The sequence below is a fragment of the Salmo trutta genome, chromosome 2 (genome assembly GCF_901001165.1).
Source record: "Salmo trutta chromosome 2, fSalTru1.1, whole genome shotgun sequence".
NCBI lineage: Eukaryota > Metazoa > Chordata > Actinopteri > Salmoniformes > Salmonidae > Salmo > Salmo trutta.
The window spans coordinates 27,362,561-27,384,648 of NC_042958.1; the positions used below are offsets into that span (position 1 = coordinate 27,362,561).

The 22,088-nt window shown below is 40.4% G+C and overlaps 1 protein-coding gene across 4 annotated transcripts in view; it reads right to left on the reverse strand.

The window, feature by feature from the left end:
• Positions 1–20,927, reverse strand: part of LOC115153988 (enhancer of polycomb homolog 1) — an 80,050-nt gene extending 59,123 nt beyond the window's left edge. The window contains exons 1-2 of one of the 4 annotated variants that reach the window (XM_029699746.1): positions 20,619–20,927; positions 12,132–12,233 (exon numbers count right to left, since the gene is read on the reverse strand). Coding sequence is in view for 2 of the 4 variants with exons in the window: in XM_029699739.1 (XP_029555599.1) it covers positions 6,729–6,881 (153 nt within the window). In the remaining 2 variants the exon portion in view is untranslated. Of the gene's footprint in view, positions 1–6,728; positions 7,224–12,131; positions 12,614–20,618 lie in introns of those variants that run through there. The other 3 variants (XM_029699754.1, XM_029699739.1, XM_029699729.1) reach the window with 3 other exon arrangements.
• Between the last annotated feature and the right edge of the window lie 1,161 nt (positions 20,928–22,088).

A 22,088-nucleotide genomic window follows, 5' to 3' on the forward strand; every position in this document is an offset into this window, starting at 1 on the left:
AGCTGTTTTTTGATATAAATATGAACTTGATTGAACAGACATGCATGTATTGTATAACACAATGTCCTAGGTGTGTCATCTGATGAAGATCATCAAAGGTTAGTGCTGCATTTAGCTGTGGTTTGGGTTTATGTGACATGATATGCTAGCTTGAAAAATGGCTGTCTGATTTTTTCTGGCTGGGCACTCTGCTGACATAATCTAATGTTTTGCTTTCGTTGTAAAGCCTTTTTGAAATCGGACAGTGGGGTTAGATTAACGAGATTCTTGTCTTTAAATAGCTGTAAAATAGTCATATGTTTGAGAAATTGAAGTAATAGTATTTCTAACGATTCAAAAATCGCGCCACTGGAATATCAGTAGCTGTTACGTAGGTGGGACGAAATCGTCCCACATACCCCAGACAGGTTAACAACAAATTCTTATTTACAATGACAGCCTACCCCGGCAAAACCCGGACGACACTGGGCCAATTGTGCGCTGCCCTATGGGACTTCCAATCACAATTTACATCCATTGAGACTGACAATAGTTCTTCAATATAGGCTATTTGAAAAATCTTTCCAGCTCTCCCCGTTTCGATAACCACTATGCGTGTAAGGGGGGAAATTATGCTCTGATACGGTGGATACGTCTTAAAATAGGCCTACCTGATTACTTATCCTTGCGCAAATACAGCTGTCTGTATGGAGTTCACTGGCATGGGAAACTTAGGGTTCATAACATTTTATACAATGTTGCAAGATTCTTAACTTTTGGGGTGGACACAGTTGATACAATGTTTCAAGTTCCTTGCAGACAGGCCTTGCATAGCTACACAGTATATGTTCTTCCTGCAGGCTGCAATGTTTTTATATGTTGGATTTATGTAGGCTATTTTTACATCGTTGGCAATGGAAGTTCATTTTATATTTGTATATTTTCATTTAGATTCAATTTTGATTAACCACCCGACAGTGATTGAGATACGAAGACTATTCTAAAATAAATGAAACTGTTCCATGAAAATGTGCATATGAAAATCAGAACTGGCATGCAGATCGGGTTGAAATGGTAAGATAAACTGGCACTGCAAATGGAAAAGGTTGCTGACCCCTGGTGTAGACTATTACTGGCAACTTTGTTAAAAGTGGCAGAATCTGCGAAGGCCAGCAGCAGCGGTGGTTCGGAAACAGGTTTTTTAATTCTGGTTAGGCTCTCTGGCTCCCTCCTGAGTCATTTGTGTTTTAATTATTGAATCACAGTGTGCTTAAAGCATCAGACAAGCTGGCTGTAGCCTACATATTGTTTATTTTATTAAAACATATAGGGTATGTCCCTATGAAGAAATACACATGTACAAATGTTGACCAGACGATTGGTCGAAAGAACAGATGACTCTTGGTCGACATTTTTTTTTTTAAGTCGGTGACAGCCCTGAATTAATTTCTTACATTCAACTAAAACTGTCCACACAGGCCTGATCAAGGACTCGTTCAGTATTCGAGCAGATCTCTGTACAGATTATAGTAGCCTAATAGTAAATTCTAGTAAAGTAGCAGGTGCACTGGCACTGAACTCCAATCATGCAGCTTCAACATTTAAGCAGGGATGTATAAGGCTGTGTGTATTGTGATGTTATTTAGCTAGGTGTAATAATGTGTAGGATCATGAAACACTAGCTCTGTCTCTGACATGTTCCTCTTGACGGATTACAAAACTCAAACTGTGCGAGGCAGGCAGAGGCTGGAAATTGTTCACTACATGGGACATAACAGCCAAGCGCTCAAAGGGGATACCTAGTCAGTTGCGCAACAACGCATTCAACCGAAATGTGTCTTTAGCATTTAACCCAGCCAGTCTGAATCAGATAAGTGCGGGGCTTAACTGCTTTGCGCAAGGGTGGAACTGCAGATTTTTCCACCATGCCGGCTCGGGATTCGAACCAGCGATCGTTTGGTTACTGACCCAGTCCATTCACTAACCAAGTAGCCCAACTTTACAAAGAGAAATCCACCACAAGACAATGACAATGACAATCAATTTGGTACAAGACAGTAAAGGGAGAAGTTATTACGGCCATTATAGATCCAGCCAAACAGTATTTTCGATTTCTTAGTTTCCCTCACTTTCCTCTATTTCAAAATTCCACAAACACTGCATAAAACATTGAGCTGTATAAAATATGCATGCTGTTGATTCTGGTATGGTTTCACAATAGCCCGCCAGCCAGAGAGCTTTGCGTTCAAGATTTAAAACCACCAAACCAGTTCCTGGTCAGGGGAAGCTAGCTACCAATCCATCCAGTCTGCCCCAGTCAATCAGCTCCCAGAGTCCCAAATAGCACCATATTCTCTACATAATGAACTAATTGAGCATTAACACTGTGTGCCCTGTTCACAAGTAGTGCACCATAAAGGAAATAGGGTGCCATTTAGGATACGGATCCAGGGTTTCCCCATCCAGTTCCCACTGGTGTAAATGTGGGTCAGACAGCTAAGCATCCACGCTGCATATCACTTGGGCCCCTGAAGTAAAACAGCCTCTGTCACTCCAGGCAGTTACATAACAGAGAAAGCACAGGACAGAGGGGCTGGTGGGATTCTTCTGATAGTTAAATTAACTGCACCCCCAGTCCCTTCATCTGTGTTCACTGAGGCATCTCAGCACAAGAGGCCCCCCTCTGATGCCCTGGTGAGGTCATGAAGAGGCAATAATAACCTACTGTCTCTCAGACCATAACACAATGCTCAAAATTGGCCACTTGGTTTGTTTTGGATTATAACACAATACTGGGTCAAAGTTGTTTTGCATCAAACCCCCTGATAGTCTAAAAATGTGCACACAGCATCAGCCTGAACCAGGGGTTGGAACCAGTTCACAAAACAGAACCAAAAACATTTTATTGAAGGTACAGAAAGAAATGTAACAGGGAACAAAAGGTTATCCACACTGTTCACGGAACAGAACTGTTATTTTAAAAGCACAGGAACCGGTTAATAACGTTATTTTACGCTCCAGGCATTTTTTTCTACCCCCCCCCACCCAAAAGATAAACAAAGCACCTATGCAAAGCCTTCACTGTCAATCAAAGGTATTCCAGTGTCTGCCTGCAAGGTGAAAATCTTTGCCAGTGTGTGTTCAGGCTACTTGCGCCTCCCCCTCCGAAGCATAGGCTACTGTACTTACGTTACAAGCGTGATTCAGAAGATGGAGATTTTTTAATTAGAGAGAAGAATGGATTAACATTTCCAATGCTAGTTAATTAAGGATACTATAGGTATAGTTCACATTTCACGTTAGATTTATTAACTACAAAAAGTTAAGACGTATTTTTAATTCTGGTGCCGGTCTGCACACAGGCTTGTTAGCTAGCGAGCTCAAAGGATATTCAAAGCTCCATCCTAGGTATGATTCTGTTGACCTAAGTCAGAATGCATGTCATAAGATGCACGGCGATTCAAGCCTCCTCAATCCACTCTTGCTCGCTCGCCACCCGCAAAATTTCAGTCGCGTCGTGCACCATAGGTGGCACTTGTCTGTCCATCACGGATGTAAAGAACTAGCTTGCCTGCTCTAGCAGCACTGATTAGTGAAGTAATTTAATGAACTAAATGTAAACTTGATTACACGAGTTAAAAAAGGAACGATAAAACGGTACTTTGTGGGGTTTCGCACCGGTTTAGAAATGTATTTTGCCGGTCGGAAACGTGGAATGGAACAAAAAACAATAATGGTTCTGTTCAAAACGAAACGCTGGAAGATCATTTTGATTCCAACCCCTGGACTGAACACTCAGATCTAGCTATATTACATTCAGAAGTCTGGGCTTCACTATACCCATAGATTGCTACTTCATTCCATAGCTACCTATAATAACCAGCAGCACTCCTACTCTGAGGTTTATGAATACTGGCACTGGCTTCTAAAATGCTTGTTTTCTGTCAGCTGTAGTCAGTCTAATTCTTCATTTAAGCTATGGTCAAACTTCCAACAGACCCCATCTCTCCTTATTCCTGTCACTGAGACACATGGCTAAGAAAAGCTTATGTGCACGCTTCTGAATTAGAAAAGACAGACATGCTTATTTTTCTGTTCACAATCAAAATGACTGACGAGTAGTATCTCGTCACACGGATTGAGAGGATCGAGTCGCTAATAATGTCTGAATCTTCTCAAGGGGGCAGTAGTAAGCTCGCTACTTGTGCTTCCGCATGCAGCTGACAGCACAAGCCACTTGAGAAGCAAGAGAAAATGCTGACAGCATGGCTTCTAACGAAAACATACCTCCACGGCCGCAGCTTGTTGACAAAACTGTCTCCAGAAGCAATCTATGGGAATACTTTGCTTACAGAGCAGATGAGGACCAGTCCACCGAAACGATGCAAAATGTGTTGCAGAGCAAGGAAGGTTTAGTTGCAAACGACAAACTATTTTAACACATGACACTTGCATTAGAGGTTGACACGAGTAAAAATGTATTCCTGTCTTGTAAACAAAATTCCCATAATGCTATAGTTCTACAACCCTGGAACTTTCCTGTCCCATCCCGATTCTGCAGCATTGCATAAGTGGAAACCAAAACTTTTCTCTGGGCAAGACCCGTTGTAGCTAGATGTTAGAGTCGCGAAGGGACAACTTTAGCTAATCCTAACCTGCCATGTTAATTCTCCTAACCTGCAATGAAAAGTAATTTCTGCTGGTCAAAAGCGCAGAGATGCCCTGAGAACAGTTTTGGTTTCCACTAATGCAATACAGCCACTGAGTAGTCATAGCAACTGCTCCGTTGTGCTGCTCAGCGCTTAGGAGACAGTTGCCTGTACACAGCTGATAACCACATTAAGAGATTTTGTCAATGACAGCAGCCCTTGTACTTACTCAAGAGTTGGATGAACTCATGGATATTGGACATGTGTAATTGTGTGCGTCTCCGTGTGCATCTGAGGTAAAGTAGTTAATGACTACAACTGGAGTGAGGTGCGAGAGTGTGCTGACTGAAGGAAATTATTTATTTTTATGAAAAAAGCAGAAATCGCCATTTTCCTGGTTGCTAAAATAGTTCACTTACACTTCAGTTTGTGTGACAAAACAAGAAAGTTTAGTGTAGAGAATCACTGTACCCTTTACCATAACCAAAAACAACATATTCAGCGGTTTGAAGCGGCTTTACAAAAGAAAAAAAACTGTAACGGGAAAGAGAACAGAGCAAATGCTTCTTAGACTTGCTTTCAATGAGAAAGAAATGAGTTATAGATCTTTCAATCTGAATTTGATCAGAATGCCCTAAAAGTTACATATTGCATCTTTAAGTAAACTATATTAAGTATCGTTTTTTATATGAAATGCGTCACACATTACATATTTACAACCACCAGCCCCCCCCCCCCCCGAATCCTGTGTCCAAGGAAGTCATGTTACTATGTCAACCTCTAATTTGCATAATATTCTACCCTCAACTAAATTTAAAGTTCTCATGAACAACAATGACATGAACATATATTCAGCCTGACATGATTACAACCCAAAATTAATGTGAAATGCACTCATAAGGTAGCTATGACAGCAATATATTTATATCTAATGAATAGCAGTTGACCCAATATGGTCATAGATGAGCAAATGAACCGATATGTATCAAATTACATTTTAAAACAGTTTAGATGTAAATTGTACAATTATTTTGTATGCGTCGAGTCTCAGATGGGGTTTTGCACAAGGAACATTTAAGATATTCCCTTACGAAAAAAAGTGCAGTAATACTGCAGAAAATACTGCTTCTGATAAAAAAGGTCCCTCGTGGCTGAGTTGGTAGAGCATGGTGTTTGCAACGCCAGGGTTGTGGGTTCGATTCCCACGGGGCCAGTACGGAGAATTTTTTTTATAAAATGTATGCATTCACTACTGTAAGTCGCTCTGGATAAGAACGTCTGCTAAATGACTAAAATGTAAATGTAAAAAAAAATTACTGTAGTAATTTTGCTGTGCATCTGCATTACACTGTAGTTATTCTGCAATTACTGCGTCCAAAACACCAGTTAGTACACTTGCTGCAGTTTCAAAACAGCAATCTTTTTTTGTAAGGGTAATATGAAGTTTTACTTTTGGAAAGAAAATGAAAATACTATAAGATTGAACAATGTGTAAAAATAAAAAATAAAAAAAGTCAGTGGTTATTCTATGACTTTAGTTATAACCCTCTTTTTTTGCCGTGGTATCGTTTCGGTCGAGTATCGTGATACTAAACCTGGTATGGCATCAATTCTGGTATCGTGACAACACTACTACTAGTGACACTCCCACAGAGGCGTACATGGTCGGTTTTACCGATCTGTCCAAATGTGTTGCCCATTCAAAACATGTAGACTCAATGTCTCCCCCTGGTATGTGTTCATGGTAAGGGCACCACTTCAAAGCCCATCCCCAGCAGTCTTTGGCTAAGTGAAAGTCAACAAAATGGCGGATGCGAAACGAATCACGTGACCCCTTTGTGCTTTCCAATACAATTCCATTTGAAATAAGCGGACACAACACGGCTAACGAACCCAAATTCGAAACAATACACGGTTAGGATTAGATTAACGGAAAAATGTAGGTGTAACACGCAGATTTCGTCGCTATCTACCGTGTTCACGGTAAACCGTTATGGCCGCCATTTTGTGCATAGTTGCGCAGGCAAGATAGCGACGCCCCCCATATTGTGAAAATGTGGAAAACATATCAAATATGAATCTGCCAGCGATAAAACATACCGATTCTTCCTCTTTCTCCATCCCAGTTGGCATTTGCGGTACTGCCCGATTGATAGAGGCATATTCGTGCAGGTCTGGCAAGTCCTCGCAGCGAAAGACGGGTAGAGGCTTGGTAGCGTCCAGCGCCCGTGCCCGAAACGACAATTTACTCATGTTTTTTATAATGTAAGATTCAGCATTAATCTAACCGATAACCTAAGGTTCACAACAGTACTGCTTTGAGTTCTCATGGATGGATCTGTGATGTTCGCCAGAAGTCAACCGTTCGATTGGTAGTAGGGTAGGTATATGGAGATGCGAACGGAGCCGGGAAGGCCCGGGTTTTGATCGCTCTCTGTCGGTCTCTTTTTTCCGAGGCTCCGCTCTCCCTGGTTCAATACGCCATGGCCAACATGGCGGACATTACAAACTCTAGCAGCTCCTAGCGGCCCAACCCCCGGTCACACAACAGCCATTCCCACACGGTTTTGCACGCGTGCGCGCTCGCACAGCTCGGGGGAGGGGGGTACTGGGGGGAAGGGGAGTACTCACACGTTCCCTCCGTAAAAACTGCCTGGAATGAATATTCACATACTAGGAGGCAGCTGCAAACCAGTGCGCACTACCAGCGAACTAAATCACTTGCTGTAAATGTGTTTTTTTATTCTACAGCACAGGGCGACAGACTGCCCTGGCGCGATTATTAATAGTTTGCACAAAACGCAGCCCTCCCCAAAAAACTGGAATACAATAACTTCATTTGAATTGTAAAATAAACTAAAGCAACTGACAGTTTGTATAATGTTACGATGCACGAAATCTAGATGGGCTACTTGAATAGTTGTATGTTGGATAGTTGTATACAAGTGCAGCAGACTGTTGTGAAAATCATTTGCTGACTAAATATGAAAAGAAAATCACGAATCAGTGTACCAAAGATGAGCAAACTATTTTTATGGGACCCATTTGTTAGTCAATGTCGCCCTCTTGTGGCATAACCTAAGAGTACTGCGCAGTGTTGATTATTTCCTACTTCAACCGATCTTCCCAATAAATGTTTTATTTAACCCTTATTTTACCAGGTACATTGACTGACATAATTTACAGCAAGGACATGGGGAAAAGTTACAGGGGAGAGGATGGGGGATGAATGAGCCAATTGTAAACTGGGGATGATTAGGTGACCATGATGGCATGAGGGCCAGATTGGAAATTTAGCCAGGACACCGAGGTTAACGCCTCTACTCTTACGATAAGTGCCATGGGATCTTTAGTGACTAGAGAGTCAGGACACCCGTTTAACATCCCATCCGAAAGACGGCCCCCCCGGCCACATTTAGGAGGTATGACAGCGTGTCAGTGTGACCCAAACACAAAGATTTACGCACACAATATCTCCTCGTTATTGGAGTTCCATCTGCAACCGACACATATGTTTTTAAGACATTGGTGCCATCTGAATTGAGAACAAAGAAAGTATCGGCAAGTAAAGGTTAATCTAACATATCCTGATTATTGCTAACAACATTATGCTCAACCTTAAACACAAGCTTTAGAAACCTATGCCGCTAAGGTTAGAGTTAATTTGGTGATCAGAAGATAGGATGTAGGCCCAAACCTCCTAGAGAGCTACTGGACATGCAAGCACATGCTCCAACCTAGCTCTCAAACACTTCTCTCCATAGGGTTTTCAGTGGTTAGCTTCGCACACGGCTGGCTCAGTGTGAAGTACAATTTCAACCCCCTCGTTTTAACGTTTGTAAGGTCCCGCAGTCATCCTATTTCCCAAGTAAAAATAGCCTTTGACAAAAACGTATAATATTTGTACGCTGTTAAAATCCTCAGAATAAGAAATTGTATCTTGGGTGGGGAGCTTATATTCATGACCTCGCCTTGACTGACAGCTGTTTGAAAACACCCTTGTGGGCATTTGATTTGATTCTCTTTTAGTCCCCATTTGGACTAATCTTCCAAGAGTCCTTAAATATTAAAATACAATTAATATACGAACACATTTTCACATATAACACACTATTACAAACATACGTAATAAACCAATAAATAATCAATCTAAAAAATATGAATTCTTCATCTACTGTAATCCCACAACATTTCTGTGTATTATATTTAAATTGTTTTAAAATAATGTTTAAATTTATATATTGAAAGGTTTCTGGTTTGCTCAGTTAATTTATTCCATTTCTTTATTGCTCTAAATCGAAATGTTCTTTTGCCTATTTCTCTTTTCTGTCTGGATAACGCATAGATGGTGGACAATCTATTCCTAGTATTTACGGAATGTCTGTCTCTTACCAACTGATTACCGTTGTGAATTGTACTTGGCCGTTTTAAATGATGTATATTATGAAATAAAATAAGCATGTTTTTTTCAATTATCTTGTCGATTGATGACCAACCAAGAACATTGCGTATGACTGCAACAGAAAAACCATATCTCCACCGCAAAACAATCCTTGATGCTTTGTTCTGTGCAATCTGCAGCCTCCTAACTTCACTTGATGCATTTCCCCAGACCACAGAACAGTAGTTCACTTGACTCTCAATTAAAGCTTGTGTTATTTGCTTAAGAATTTTTCCTGGTAAATATTTAGCTATCCTTCTGATTATGCATGCTGTTTTAATAATTTTGTTACATAGATGAGTTATTTGAGATGACCATGATAAGCAGTTGTCTAGCTGCACTCCTAATAGTTTGGTTTCTGCCACTTCTTCAATTTGTACTCCTCCCATACTTAATTGTATCCCATGCTGTTTTGGCCTTTTCCTAGTGGAACAGACCAACATAACTTTGGTTTTCTTGGTGTTTAAAACAAGTTTATTCTGGCAAACCCACTCCCTAATATTCTCCAAATCTCCTTGTAAAGCTTGCTGTACCTGTTGAACCGATTGTCCTGCTGCATAAATTGTAGTATCATCTGCAAATATAGCAGCTTGAGTTTCAGCTAGGGCATAGGAAAGGTCGTTGGTATATATTAAATAAAGAAGTGGCCCAAGGCAGCTGCCCTGCGGTATTCCAGTTTAAAGCATGAGGGGAAGAAAATGAACCATTGATATAGGTGGACTGTTTCCTGTCAGTTAGATATGACTGTACCCAATTCAATGCTACCTCCTTAAAACCATAATGCATTAATTTTGTCAAAATTATCTCATGATCCACTAAATCAAATGCTGCACTGAAATCTAAAAATAGTACCCCCACAAACTTGCCATTATCCATAGCATTGAGCCACTGGTCAATCATGTCAACCAATGCAGTGGTAGTGGAATGATTTTTGCGATAAGCATGCTGATTGGCTGTAATCAGATCATTATTTTCTATGTACTCCCATATTTGTCTACTCACAATACCCTCCAATATCTTACTGAGTGTAGGGAGTAGACTAATTGGTCGACTATTGGCAGGAGTAGCGGGTTCTTTGCAGTCTTTTGGAATAGGACAAAGTTTAGCATGCTTCCATACATTTGCAAACATCCCCTTTTCCAGTGACCAATTAAATATGTATCTCAGTGGAACTGCAATCTGGGGAGCAGCACAGCGAAGCAAAAAATTGTCCATAAGATCATAACCTGTAGATTTCCCATCAGGTAATGACTTCAAAAGGTTTAACACCTCCTCCACTGACACCGTTTGCAGACTAAAAGAGCAGATCTTGTTGCTCATAATATGATCATCAATCCATTGGACAATAGCTTGTCTGGAAGAATGTATGTTTACATTGTTGCTCAGTAAATTAATTTTCTTTGTGAAAAAATCTGCAAAATGATTGGCAATATCAACTGGTTTTGTTATTATTCTCCCGTCAACCTCCACACTAGATGGGCATGATGAGATAGATGTACCAAGTAAACCCTTAACTGTATTCCATACCTTTTTAGAATCATTTTTACAATCAATAAAAGCATTGTTGAAAAATAACTTTTTTTCCCTTCGATTCAATTTAACTGCATAATTACGCAATGTTCTATAATTATGTTCATCAATTTCTGATTTTGATTTGGCTGCTAAGACTTTTAACATATTTCTTTGAGAAAAAGCCTCACCCAGTTCATCATCAATCCATGGAGATGGACGAGCACCAACTGTACTCTTTCTTATAGGGGCATGATGGTCCATAACCTCAGTGAGCAAATCAATAAAACATTCTGTAGCGTGATTTAAATCATCCTCTAGATAAATCAGCTCCCAGGGTACAGCAGCCAAATCATTTAGAAATAGCTCATAATTAAAAGTTTTAAAATTTCTCTTGACCACAATCCTAGGGGGTTTCTTTGGAACCTTGGTGTTCATGGTTATGGTCACAATATTATGGTCTGTCCAGCCCACTGGCATTGATCTGGCTTTTAAGCATTGCAATGGTATATTACAGAAAATCAGATCAATGCATGTGGCATTGCCAGGTAAAAAGGTAAACAATGGGCCATGTCATTCCAAGCCTAAATCGTATGCATCAACCCATTTTCTCTGCAAGATGCTCTGAGTTGATCATAAGACTGTTGGATATCTGACGAACAGCAGCAATACACAATTGCATTATTAAATTACATTATTAAATTACAGAATATAGTTCACTGACACACTTCTTCTCAACAGTTTGTAAAGCCTGAATCACCTTAGAAGCTTAGACGTAAGGGAATGTACATGAAAACAGCATACAATACGTGTACGGGACAATTTATTGGTGCCTCTGCATTAGCATTATAAATGACTATATTCAGAATTGTATGTATTGATCAGACATTTGATCATTTACAATAGGCTAGCATATCCAAAATATTGATCAACATGAAAAAAAGTGAGAAATAATGTTGAGACATTTGACATAAAAATATAATTACAGCCATAAGCCGAGTATAGGCACTCGGCCACCCTTGTGTCCCTACAGTGCGCAGGACCCATTGATTAGTTCAATTTGTAACTCATATCTCCAGTCCGAATGCTTGAAAAATAATATAAAAAGTAACAAAATAATGTGATATCATATCAAGTAAAGTGAATTACTAAGGTGGGGGGAGAGGAGGGGGACCCATGTACCCCGCTTCAATCAAGCAGGCGTCAGTCACATACCCCCCCCCCAAGACTGAAGCGGGAGACAATCCAGCTATGGCCTGCTTGTCAGGCCTCTTACACTGGGGAGATAGCTCGCACAGCTTCCCCACATATGGCACTGTATCAAGGGGGACATTATTCCAAGAGATCCAGAAGCCTGTCTGCGTAGCCTGTAATGTTTTTGAAAAGGCAAATGTTTGTTAAATATGTAGTGAATTTAAATGTTTTCAAGTGCTGAAATTGAAATATGCAACATTTGTTCAGGCACTTGTGAAACCTTTCAATGTTTGTATTTGGAATTTGTGTGTGCCTGAAATGCTCAATTAATGCAGATTTGATATGAATAAATGACTTACAGTATGTCGGGTCTGTCTTCAGACTTCATGCCATATCCTTCTTTGCCTTTGGAAAGCTGTTTTTTTATTACAGCATTCCTCCTGTGATGGTTGCCTGGAAAGCTGTGCAGACAGACAGTATATGTTGAATAATAAATAAAAAAAATTCATTAGTTTGATGATAGTGGAAAGACAAAAGGAGATGAAAAGTGAAATAAACCCCCCCAATCATCATGATTAGACCCAATGACACAAGCTACATCAACTGCAAGACAACCCACACAAGAATGGTAAATGGTAAAGCACCCTTTACTGGTTCTAACAGCTGACCAATCAGCTTGCTGCCGACGCCTAGCAAACTTTAGGAAAGAAATGGTGTTTGACCAGATAAAATGCTATTTCTCCAAACAAATGAACAATAGACTTTCAGCATGCTTATAGAGAACGGCACTCAACACAAATTACTGATTGGTTGAAAGAAATTGATAAGAACATTGTGGGAGCTGCACTGTTAGATTTCAGTACAGCCTTTGATATTATTGACCATAACGTGTTGTTGAAAAAAAAAAAAAAAAAACTTGTTATGGCTATTCAACCTCAGTTCTGAATCTATATGTCATTCTTTAATGGAAGCTTCTCTAATGTTCAACATAGTGTGGTACCGCAGGGCAGCTCTCTTGGCCCGCTACTCTTTTCTATTTTTATTAATGACCTACCACGGGCATTAAAACAAAGCCTGTTTGTCTATGTATGCGGATGATTCAACCCTATACGCGTCAGCAACCACAGCTAGTGAAAACACTCCAACCCTAAACAGAGTTGCATCAGTTTTAGAATGGAGGAACTATTTTTATTTCTCAATCTCAACTTGTAAAGCACACCTCCCATTCAGATGCATAGGCTATAGCCTGCCAACCGTTGACTATCAGCGCATCACCCACCACTTTGCAATGTGAGCTTGAGGCAGTATAATTGTTTGAAACCTGAACGTTTTACTTTACTTCAAATAATGAGGTGTCTACCTTGCTGAAAAGTAGCCTTGTGAAAATCCAACCGTAGAAACTTGGAGGCAATTATTTTATAAAGACTTCCTCATGCTATTAACCAGCAATTTTCTCCTGTTCTATTGGTTTTTATGTCAACTTTCTTTTGTTGTCCAGAAGCCAAAAGGCACAATCCTAGTCATATTAGCAACCCATTATAGTAATTGCTATTAGATTCCCCCTTTACATTTCTAATGGAGATTTTAATCTCTGTCATATATGGAACTGCTCGCATTAGCTGCACAGTTTAGAACTGTGTTTTCCGTGAATTGCATTTGGGCAAATGTTTGAAAAGTACGTTTTATTAGCTGCTTCATTACATGTTCAATAATAGGCCATAGCCTTTGACTGTAAGACAATAGGCTTGCACTTGTTGCAAGTTTCCATTAAGCTCTTAAGGAAAAATGTCCAGTATTTGTATGCATGCATAGTATCAGAGAGTTGGAGGCGAAGCACAAGGATTTACTCTCGCCAAAATAAGTCCAATGTGTTTCTATGGGCTTATTTTGGGCATAAGCTTGTTGCCTGCCTTCCCACATTGGGACTACTCCCATTGTTAGGGCAGAAACATGCCAGTCTCTCTTGGCTAAAAGTAGATTATGTCAGCAGAGTACCCAGCCAGAAATAATCAGACACCCATTTTTCAAGCTAGCATATATGTCACAAAAAACAAAACCACAGCTAAATGCAACACTAACCTTTGATGATCTTCATCAGATGACACGCCTAGGACATTATGTTATACAATACATGCATGTTTTGTTCAATCAAGTTCATATTTATATCAAAAAACAGCTTTTTACATTAGCATGTGACGTTCAGAACTAGCATTCCCACCGAACACTTCCGGTGAATTTACTAAATTACTCACGATAAACGTTCACAAAAAACATAACAATTATTTTAAGAATCACAGATACACAACTCCTTTATGCAATCGAGGTGTCCGATTTTAAAATAGCTTTTCGGTGAAAGCACATTTTGCAATATTCTGAGTAGATAGCTAGCCTGTGATGGCGAGCTATTTTGACACCCACCAAGTTTGACCCTCACCAAACTCAGATTTACTATAAGAAAAATTGGATTACCTTTGCTGTTGTTCGTCAGAATGCACTCCCAGGACTTCTACTTCAATAACAAATGTTGGTTTGGTTCAAAATAATCCATAGTTATATCCAAATAGCGGCGTTTTGTTCGTGCGTTCAAGACACTATCCAAGGGTGACGAAGGTTTACGTGCCCGACGCGTTCCGTGACAAAAAAATTCTAAATATTCCATTACCGTACTTCGAAGCATGTCAACCGCTGTTTAAAATCAATTTTTATGCCATTTTTCCTCGTAAAAAAGCGATAATATTCCAACCGGGAGTCGTTGTTTTCGTTCAAAGACGAAATAATAAAAACATGGTGTCGCCTCGTGCACGCGCCTCCAGTCTCTGTTCGACCACTATCTAAATGCGCTAGTGTTTTTCAGCCAGGGCCTGCAAAGACATCATTCAGCTTTTTGCCGCCTTCTGAGAGCCTATGGGAGCCGTAGGAAGTGTCACGTTACAGCAGAGATCCCCTGTTTTGGATAGAGATGATCAAGGCGGCCAATAAATGGTCAGAGAGGGCGCTTCCTGTTTGGAATCTTCTCAGGTTTTGGCCTGCCAAATGAGTTCTGTTATACTCACAGACACCATTCAAACAGTTTTAGAAACTTTGGCGTGTTTTCTATCCAAAGCTAATAATTATATGCATATTCTAGTTTCTGGGCAGGAGTAATAATCAGATTAAATCGGGTACGTTTTTTATCCGGCCGTGAAAATACTGCCCCCTATCCATAACAGGCTAACTGCACCTCAAATTACAGCAACAAATAAATGATTCAGAGTTCAAGCAACAGACATCAACTGTTCAGAGGAGACTGCGTGAATAAGGCCTTCATGGTCAAATTGCTACAAAAAAACCACTAAAGACACCAATAAGAATAAGGAATTTGCTTGGGCCAAGAAACACGAGCAACGGACTTTAGGCTGGAGGAAATCTGTTCCTTGGTCTGATTAGTCCAAATTTGAGATTTTTGGTTCCAACCATTGTGTCTTTGAGATGCAGAGTAGGGGAACAGATGATCTCGGCATGTGTGGTTCCCACCATGAAGCATGGAGGAGGTGTGATGGTGCTTTGCTGGTGACACCGTCAGTAATTTATTTAGAATTCAAGGTACACTTAACCAGCATGGCTACCACATTCTGCAGTGATACACTACTTGCTAACCAGATGAGATGGCGTAACTATAATTTTTTTGGGCCTCCACAATCACCCAACCTCAACCCAATTGAGAAGGTTTGGGATGAGTTGGACCGCAGAGTGAAAGAAAAGCAGCCAACAAGTGCTCAGCATATGTGGGAACTCCAAGACGGTTGGAAAAGCATTCCAGGTGAAGCTGGTTGAGAGAATGCCAAGAGTGTGCAAAGCTGTTATCAAGGCAAAGGGTGGCTACTTTGAAGAATCTAAAATATATTTTGATTTGTTTAACACTTTTGGTTACTACATGATTCCATGTGTGTTATTTCATAGTTTTGATTTCTTCACTATTATTCTACAATGTAGAAAATAGAACAAAGAAAAACCCTTGACTGAGTAGGTGTGTCCAAACTTTTGACTGGTACTGTATTTAAAATTAGGTAAGATATTATGATGCTAGCATTGGTGTATTACATTTCCAGCTTATGTGACGTTGTATAAGCTGGAAGTAAATCCATAGATTCAGGAGGCAGGCATTACTAAGTGTTTGACTTGGGGAGGGCGACCAGTAACTTTATGAGCCAACCTGATCAATGTACCAGCTTCAGTCATTTTTCATTCTTGGGTCACCCTACTTTTAACTGGTTTCATTCAAATACGTTCCAATTTTTTGAAAAACATGATTTTCAGTGTTCAGGATCTTTAAAAACACAGGGAACTTAAATAGTTTACATTTATTTTAACTACGCAAGTCAGTTAAGAACAAATTCTTATTTTACAATGACGGCCTACCCCAGCCAAATCCTCCCCTAACCTGGACGAAGCTGGGCCAATTGTGCGCCACCCTATGGGACTCCGATCACGGCCAGTTGTGATAAAGCCCGGGATCGAACCAGGGTCTGTAGTGACGAGTCTAGCACTGAGATGCAGTGCCTTAGTTTATGGCTCCCGAGTGGCGCAGTGGTCTATCTATAACCTGGGCTGTTCTGAAGGCAGTGGTACTGAGGTTGGATGATGATGAAGACCAATAAAGAAGATCAATATAAATAAAGAACATAATATATTTACACATTTTGTTATGTTTGTAACATTACAGCCGTATTCTAAAATTGATTAAATAAATAAAAATCCTCAGCAATCTACACACAATAGACCACAGGTTTAGAAATTTTGGCAAATTTATTACAAATAAAAAACAGAAATACCCTATTTATATAAAGTATTCAGACCCTTTGCTATGAGACTTGAAATTGAGCTCAGGTGCACCCTTGAGTTTCTAAACTTGGTTGTAGTCCACCTGTGGTAAATTCAATTGATTGGACATGATTTTGGAAAGGCATGCACCTGTCTATATAAGGTCCCACAGTTGACAGTGCATGTCAGAGCAAAAACCAAGCCATGAGGTTGAAGCAATTCTCCGAGACAGGATTGGGTCAGGGCACAGATCTGGGAAAGGGTACCAAACAATTTCTGTAGCATTGAAGGTCCAAGAACACAGTGGCTTCCATCATTCTTAAAATGAAAAAAGTTTGGAATCACCAAGAGTCTTTCTACAGTCGTGGCCAAAAGTTTTGAGAATGACACAAATATAAATTTTCACATCTGCTGCCTCAGTTTGTATGACGGCAATTTGCATATACTCCAAAATGTTATGAAGAGTGATCAGATGAATTGAAATTAATTGCAAAGTCCCTCTTGGCCATGCAAATTAACTGAATCCCAGAAAAATAATTCCACTGCATTTCAGCCCTGCCACAAAAGGACCAGCTGACATGTCAGTGATTCTCTCGTTAACACAGGTGTGAGTGTTGACGAGGACAAGGCTTTCAATCACTCTGTCATGCTGATTGAGTTTGAATAACTGACAAGAAGCTTCAAAAGGAGGGTGGTGCTTGGAATCATTGTTCTTCCTCTGTCAATCATTGTTACCTGCAAGGAAACACGTGATGTCATCATTGCTTTGCACAAAAAGGGCTTCACAGGCAAGGATATTGCTGCCAGTAAGATTGCACCTGAATCAGCCATTTATCGGATCATCAAGAACTTCAAGGAGAGCGGTTCAATTGTTGTGAAGAAGGCTTCAGGGCGCCCAAGAAAGTCCAGCAAGCGCCAGGGCCATCTACTAAAGTTGATTCAGCTGCAGGATCGGGGCACCACCAGTACAGAGCTTGCTCAGGAATGGCAGCAGGCTGGTGTGAGTGCATCTGCACGCATAGTGAGGCAAAGACTTTTGGAGGATGGCTTGGTGTCAAGAAGGGCAGCAAAGAAGCCACTTCTCTCCAGGACAACCATCAGGGACAGACTGATATTCTGCAACAGGTACAGGGATTAGACTGCTGAGGACTGGGGTAAAGTCATTTTCTCTCTGTGTCATTCTCAAAACTTTTGGCCAAAAGTTTTGAGAATGACACAGAGAGAAAATGAGCAATCGGGGGAGAATGGCCTTGGTCAGGGAGGTGACCAAGAACCGATGGTCACTGACAGAGCTCTAAAGCTCCTCTTTGGAGATGGGAGACAACTATCTCTGCAGCCCTCCACCAATCAGTCCTTTTATGGTAGAGAGGTCAGATGATGGAAGCCCCTCTTCAGTAAAAGGCACATGACAGCCCACCTGCAGTTTGCCAAAAGGCGCCTAAAGACTCTCAGACCATGAGAAACAAGATTCTCTGGTGAGATGAAACCAAGATTGAACTCTGGCCTGAATGTCATGTGTCACATCTGGAGGAAACCTGGCACCATCACTACAGTGAAGCATGGTGGTGGTAGCATCATGCTGTGGGGATGTTTTTCAGTGGCAGGGACTGCGAGACTAGTCAGGATCGAGGGAAAGATGAACGGAGCAATGTAAAAAGAGATCCTTGATGAAAACCTGCTCCAGAGCACTCAGGACCTAGACTGGGTTGAAGGTTCACCTTCCGACAGGACAACGACCCTAAGCACACATCCAAGACAATGCAGGAGTGGCTTCAAGACAAGTCTCTGAATGTCCTTGAGTGGGCCAGCCTAAGCCCGGACTTGAACCCGACCGAACATCTCTGGAGACACCTGAAAATAGCTGTGCAGCAACGCTCCCCATCCAACATAACAGAGCTTCAGAGGATGTGCAGAGAAGAATGGGAGAACCCCCCAAATACAGGTGTGCCAAGCTTGTAGTGTCATACCCAAGAAGACTCGAGGCTGTAATTGCTGCCAAAGGTGCTTCAACAAAGTACTGAGTAAAGGGTCTGAATACCTATGTAAATGTGATATTGAAAAAAATATATAAATTACCTAACATTTCTAAAAACTTGTTTTTGCTTTGTCATAATGGCGTATTATATGTAGATTGAGGGGTAAAAAAATATTTAATACATTTTAGAATAAGGATATAACCTAACAAAATGTGGAAAAGGTCAATGGGTTTGTTCCCGGTGGCTTAGTTGGTAGAGCATGGTGTTTGCAACGCCAGCATGGTGTGTGTGCAACGCCAGGGTTGTGGGTTAAAAATACACATTTTTAATGAAATGTATGCATTCACTACTGTAAGTCGCTCTGGATAAGAGCGTCTGCTAAATGACTAAAATGTAAATGTAAATACTTGTTACTGCCCGAATTCAAAATGGATTACATTTCTTTCCCCCTCACCCAGCGACACACAATAACCCTTAATGACAATATGAAAATCTTTAGACATTTTAGAAAATTTATTTAAAATGAAATACAGAATTAATTTACATAAGTTTCCACAACCCTGAGTCAATACATGTTACAATCACCTTTGGCAGCGAACAACTGAGTCTCTGGGAAAGTCCAAGAGCTTTGCACACCTGGATTGTACAATATTTGGCCATTATTCTTTAAAAAAAATTATTCATCCTCAGTTTTCTATCCCCACTAAACTCTGTAATTGTATTATTATTTTTAATCACCACTGGCCTCATGGTGAAATCCCTGAGCAGTTTCCCTCCTCTCCGGCAACTGAGTTAGGAAGGAAGCCTGTATCTTGTAGTGACTGGGTGTATTGACACACCATCCAAAGTGTAATTAATAACTCCACCATGTTCAAAGGGATGTCTGCTTTTTTTTTTTACCCCTCTATTCGGTCTTTGCGAGACCGGATAGCACTGACCCTACAGTTACTAGCTAGATTTCATGTAGCCAAGCCATGTGCATGAGTAGCCACTAGCCAGTCAATGAGAGAGCAACAGCACATATAGAACAATGACCCAGATTGTTCACTTTGTATAAATCTGACGCATCCTGTTGGCGTTTCCACTCAACACCAAATATGGTGATGAAAGGATGCCCAGTGGGCGGCAGTGGGAGAAGATTGGGCAAGATGGATTTTGGCCGACATTCTGCAAATGTTCTCATCCACGAAACATTTGATCTCAATACAGCTTTGTTATGAACAGAATGGACTAAGTTTTGTTGACTTTACCCTTTGCCTAAGTAAAATGCGTTTAAGAGCACAAGGGCGAATCGAGTTACTGCAAATGCGCATTTGAGTAGGCGTTCTCGAACGGAAATATGCAATAACATGCTAGAACGCGCCAATAGGACCTTGCTAGCTCGCTCTTGGCTCTGCCCACCTTGCTTGTTTGCCCACTCCTGTTGTCTACCTTGTTTAAAAATATTTGGAAACAGCGCCACCAAATAGTCGACGACAACCCGCCCTCAAATGACGGCCAAGAAAATGTAAACTAAACGAATGTTACTTTGCTGTCGATAATAAAACTGCAGACAGAGAAGACCATTTGAGTAAATGAGCTGGCCGCAACCAGATTCCAGACAAGTGGGAATCAAATGTACCAAACGTTTGTTAGTTAGAGACGGACACAAAACTGGTAGCTACAACATTAACTAGCTAAAGTTAGCTAGTGAGATTTACGCTTTGGTCGCTTGACTTGGTTACGAATGGTTGGCTAATTTGTAACTAGCTTAATTAGCGGTCATCAAAAAGTACATTAGACAGCTGTTGACCTGCAAACAGCACAGTAGCCAGCCAACTTCTAGTAGAGTTCCACCCACTATAAAATCTGCTATTACGAAATATTTTTCAATGTTTGTCCTCAGCGAATATGGTGTTGGGGTAGCGTTAACGAGGGTTGTGATTTAAAACAGCATGGGCGTCGATTGTCTTGGCTACGTCTAATTGTATTGGCTAACTACATTCAAAAACGTAAATTATTAAAACCTGTTACTCAATGTAGCTAGAATAGTTACAGGATCTAAGAGACAAAACAAGAACATTTACTTACCAGGGAGGATGATAACTAGTCGACATGACGAATATTCCAGCTAGCAATAGCATACTTAGCTAGCGAACATTATCCATTGCAAACCGCGCATACATAGTTCTTGCTGGGTTAGTACAGCTATCTTGCACGCAATCCACAAACACTATGCGGTATTTAGACTGTAGCAACATTTTATGTGTGTTGTTTCAGTAGTTTGCTGTCAACGTCGGGTAACTTACTCGGAAGGGATAACTAGCTAGCTGTAGCGAAAAATCAGTTCACCCAAAAGGTTACTTACAGCTGACCAAGCCATAACTTTGCGTTGGCAAACAGACTGTTTGTGATTGGACAGCGAGTGGCACCAATCACCTGTAGAGAGCTAATGGACGATGAGCTCACTGGTTAGTTTACTTCGAAGGACCGAGTAAAAAATAAACTAGTAGAAAGGGACAGATATCAGAATAATTGTATTTATTTTATTTTTGATTTATGTATTTTATTAAAGTCAATCGTAAAACGGTGTAATTACCAAATTAATTGTAGGACTTTTATATTTTAAACATTGATGGCTCATCTGATGTAAATTCCCTTCAATGGGGCTAGACTGTACATGGATCATCTGACCCGATAATATGGATTTAGTGTGGAAGAGTATTATTGGAGAGGTAGTGTAGACACATTGATCATATACCAGACAGTGACAACTTTCCTTCTGAAATAGATTGTTGCAGTGTGATGCAAGGGAAAGCAGGGGGAGGAGATCTGTCCTGCTTTCAGCTGCTTTTGCCTCCCTTTGGATGGGCTAATGCTCATCAGCCACAGATGAGAGTTTTGATGATATTTATTTGACCATTTTAAAACAATACAACTACACATGTGGATATGGCACTATGCCATTAAAATAATCGAGGATGACATTAAGTATCTTCATTGTGGTCCTCATGTAAATACATGAAAACAAAATATACAGAAGATTATAACATGAAAACAAAATACATCTCGTCAATAGGGAGGAAACCGTAAAACAAATAAAATAGATTACCAAGTAACGTTCTGGAAACAATTATACTTTATTTAAGCCTGTGCAGTTTTAAAGCATTTTGCCCATAAACCATTTCTTAAGCTTTATCTTAAAACGCCCTAGTGTAGGGATGGATTTTATATGGTTTGGTACATCATTCCATTCCTCTGAACCAGTGTTAAGGAAATAGCTTTTTCCAGCCATGCTCCTATAGCGCAGGAGTCTGATATTAGCAACACTGGCTCTGGTGTGATGGCTATGAGAGTCTAATGAAATTAAAATAACCAGACAGGTAATTAGGGGCAAGGTCATGTATAACTTTTTAAAAAACATCAACAGTTTGATTTGCACCACCCAGAGATCAACTGGAAGTCAGTTCAGTTCCGTCCTAGGGCTGAGCATGAGCATATTTCTCATTAGTTTGATTAGGGCCATTTAAATTTGTACTTACGTTTTTTTGTTATGCCTCT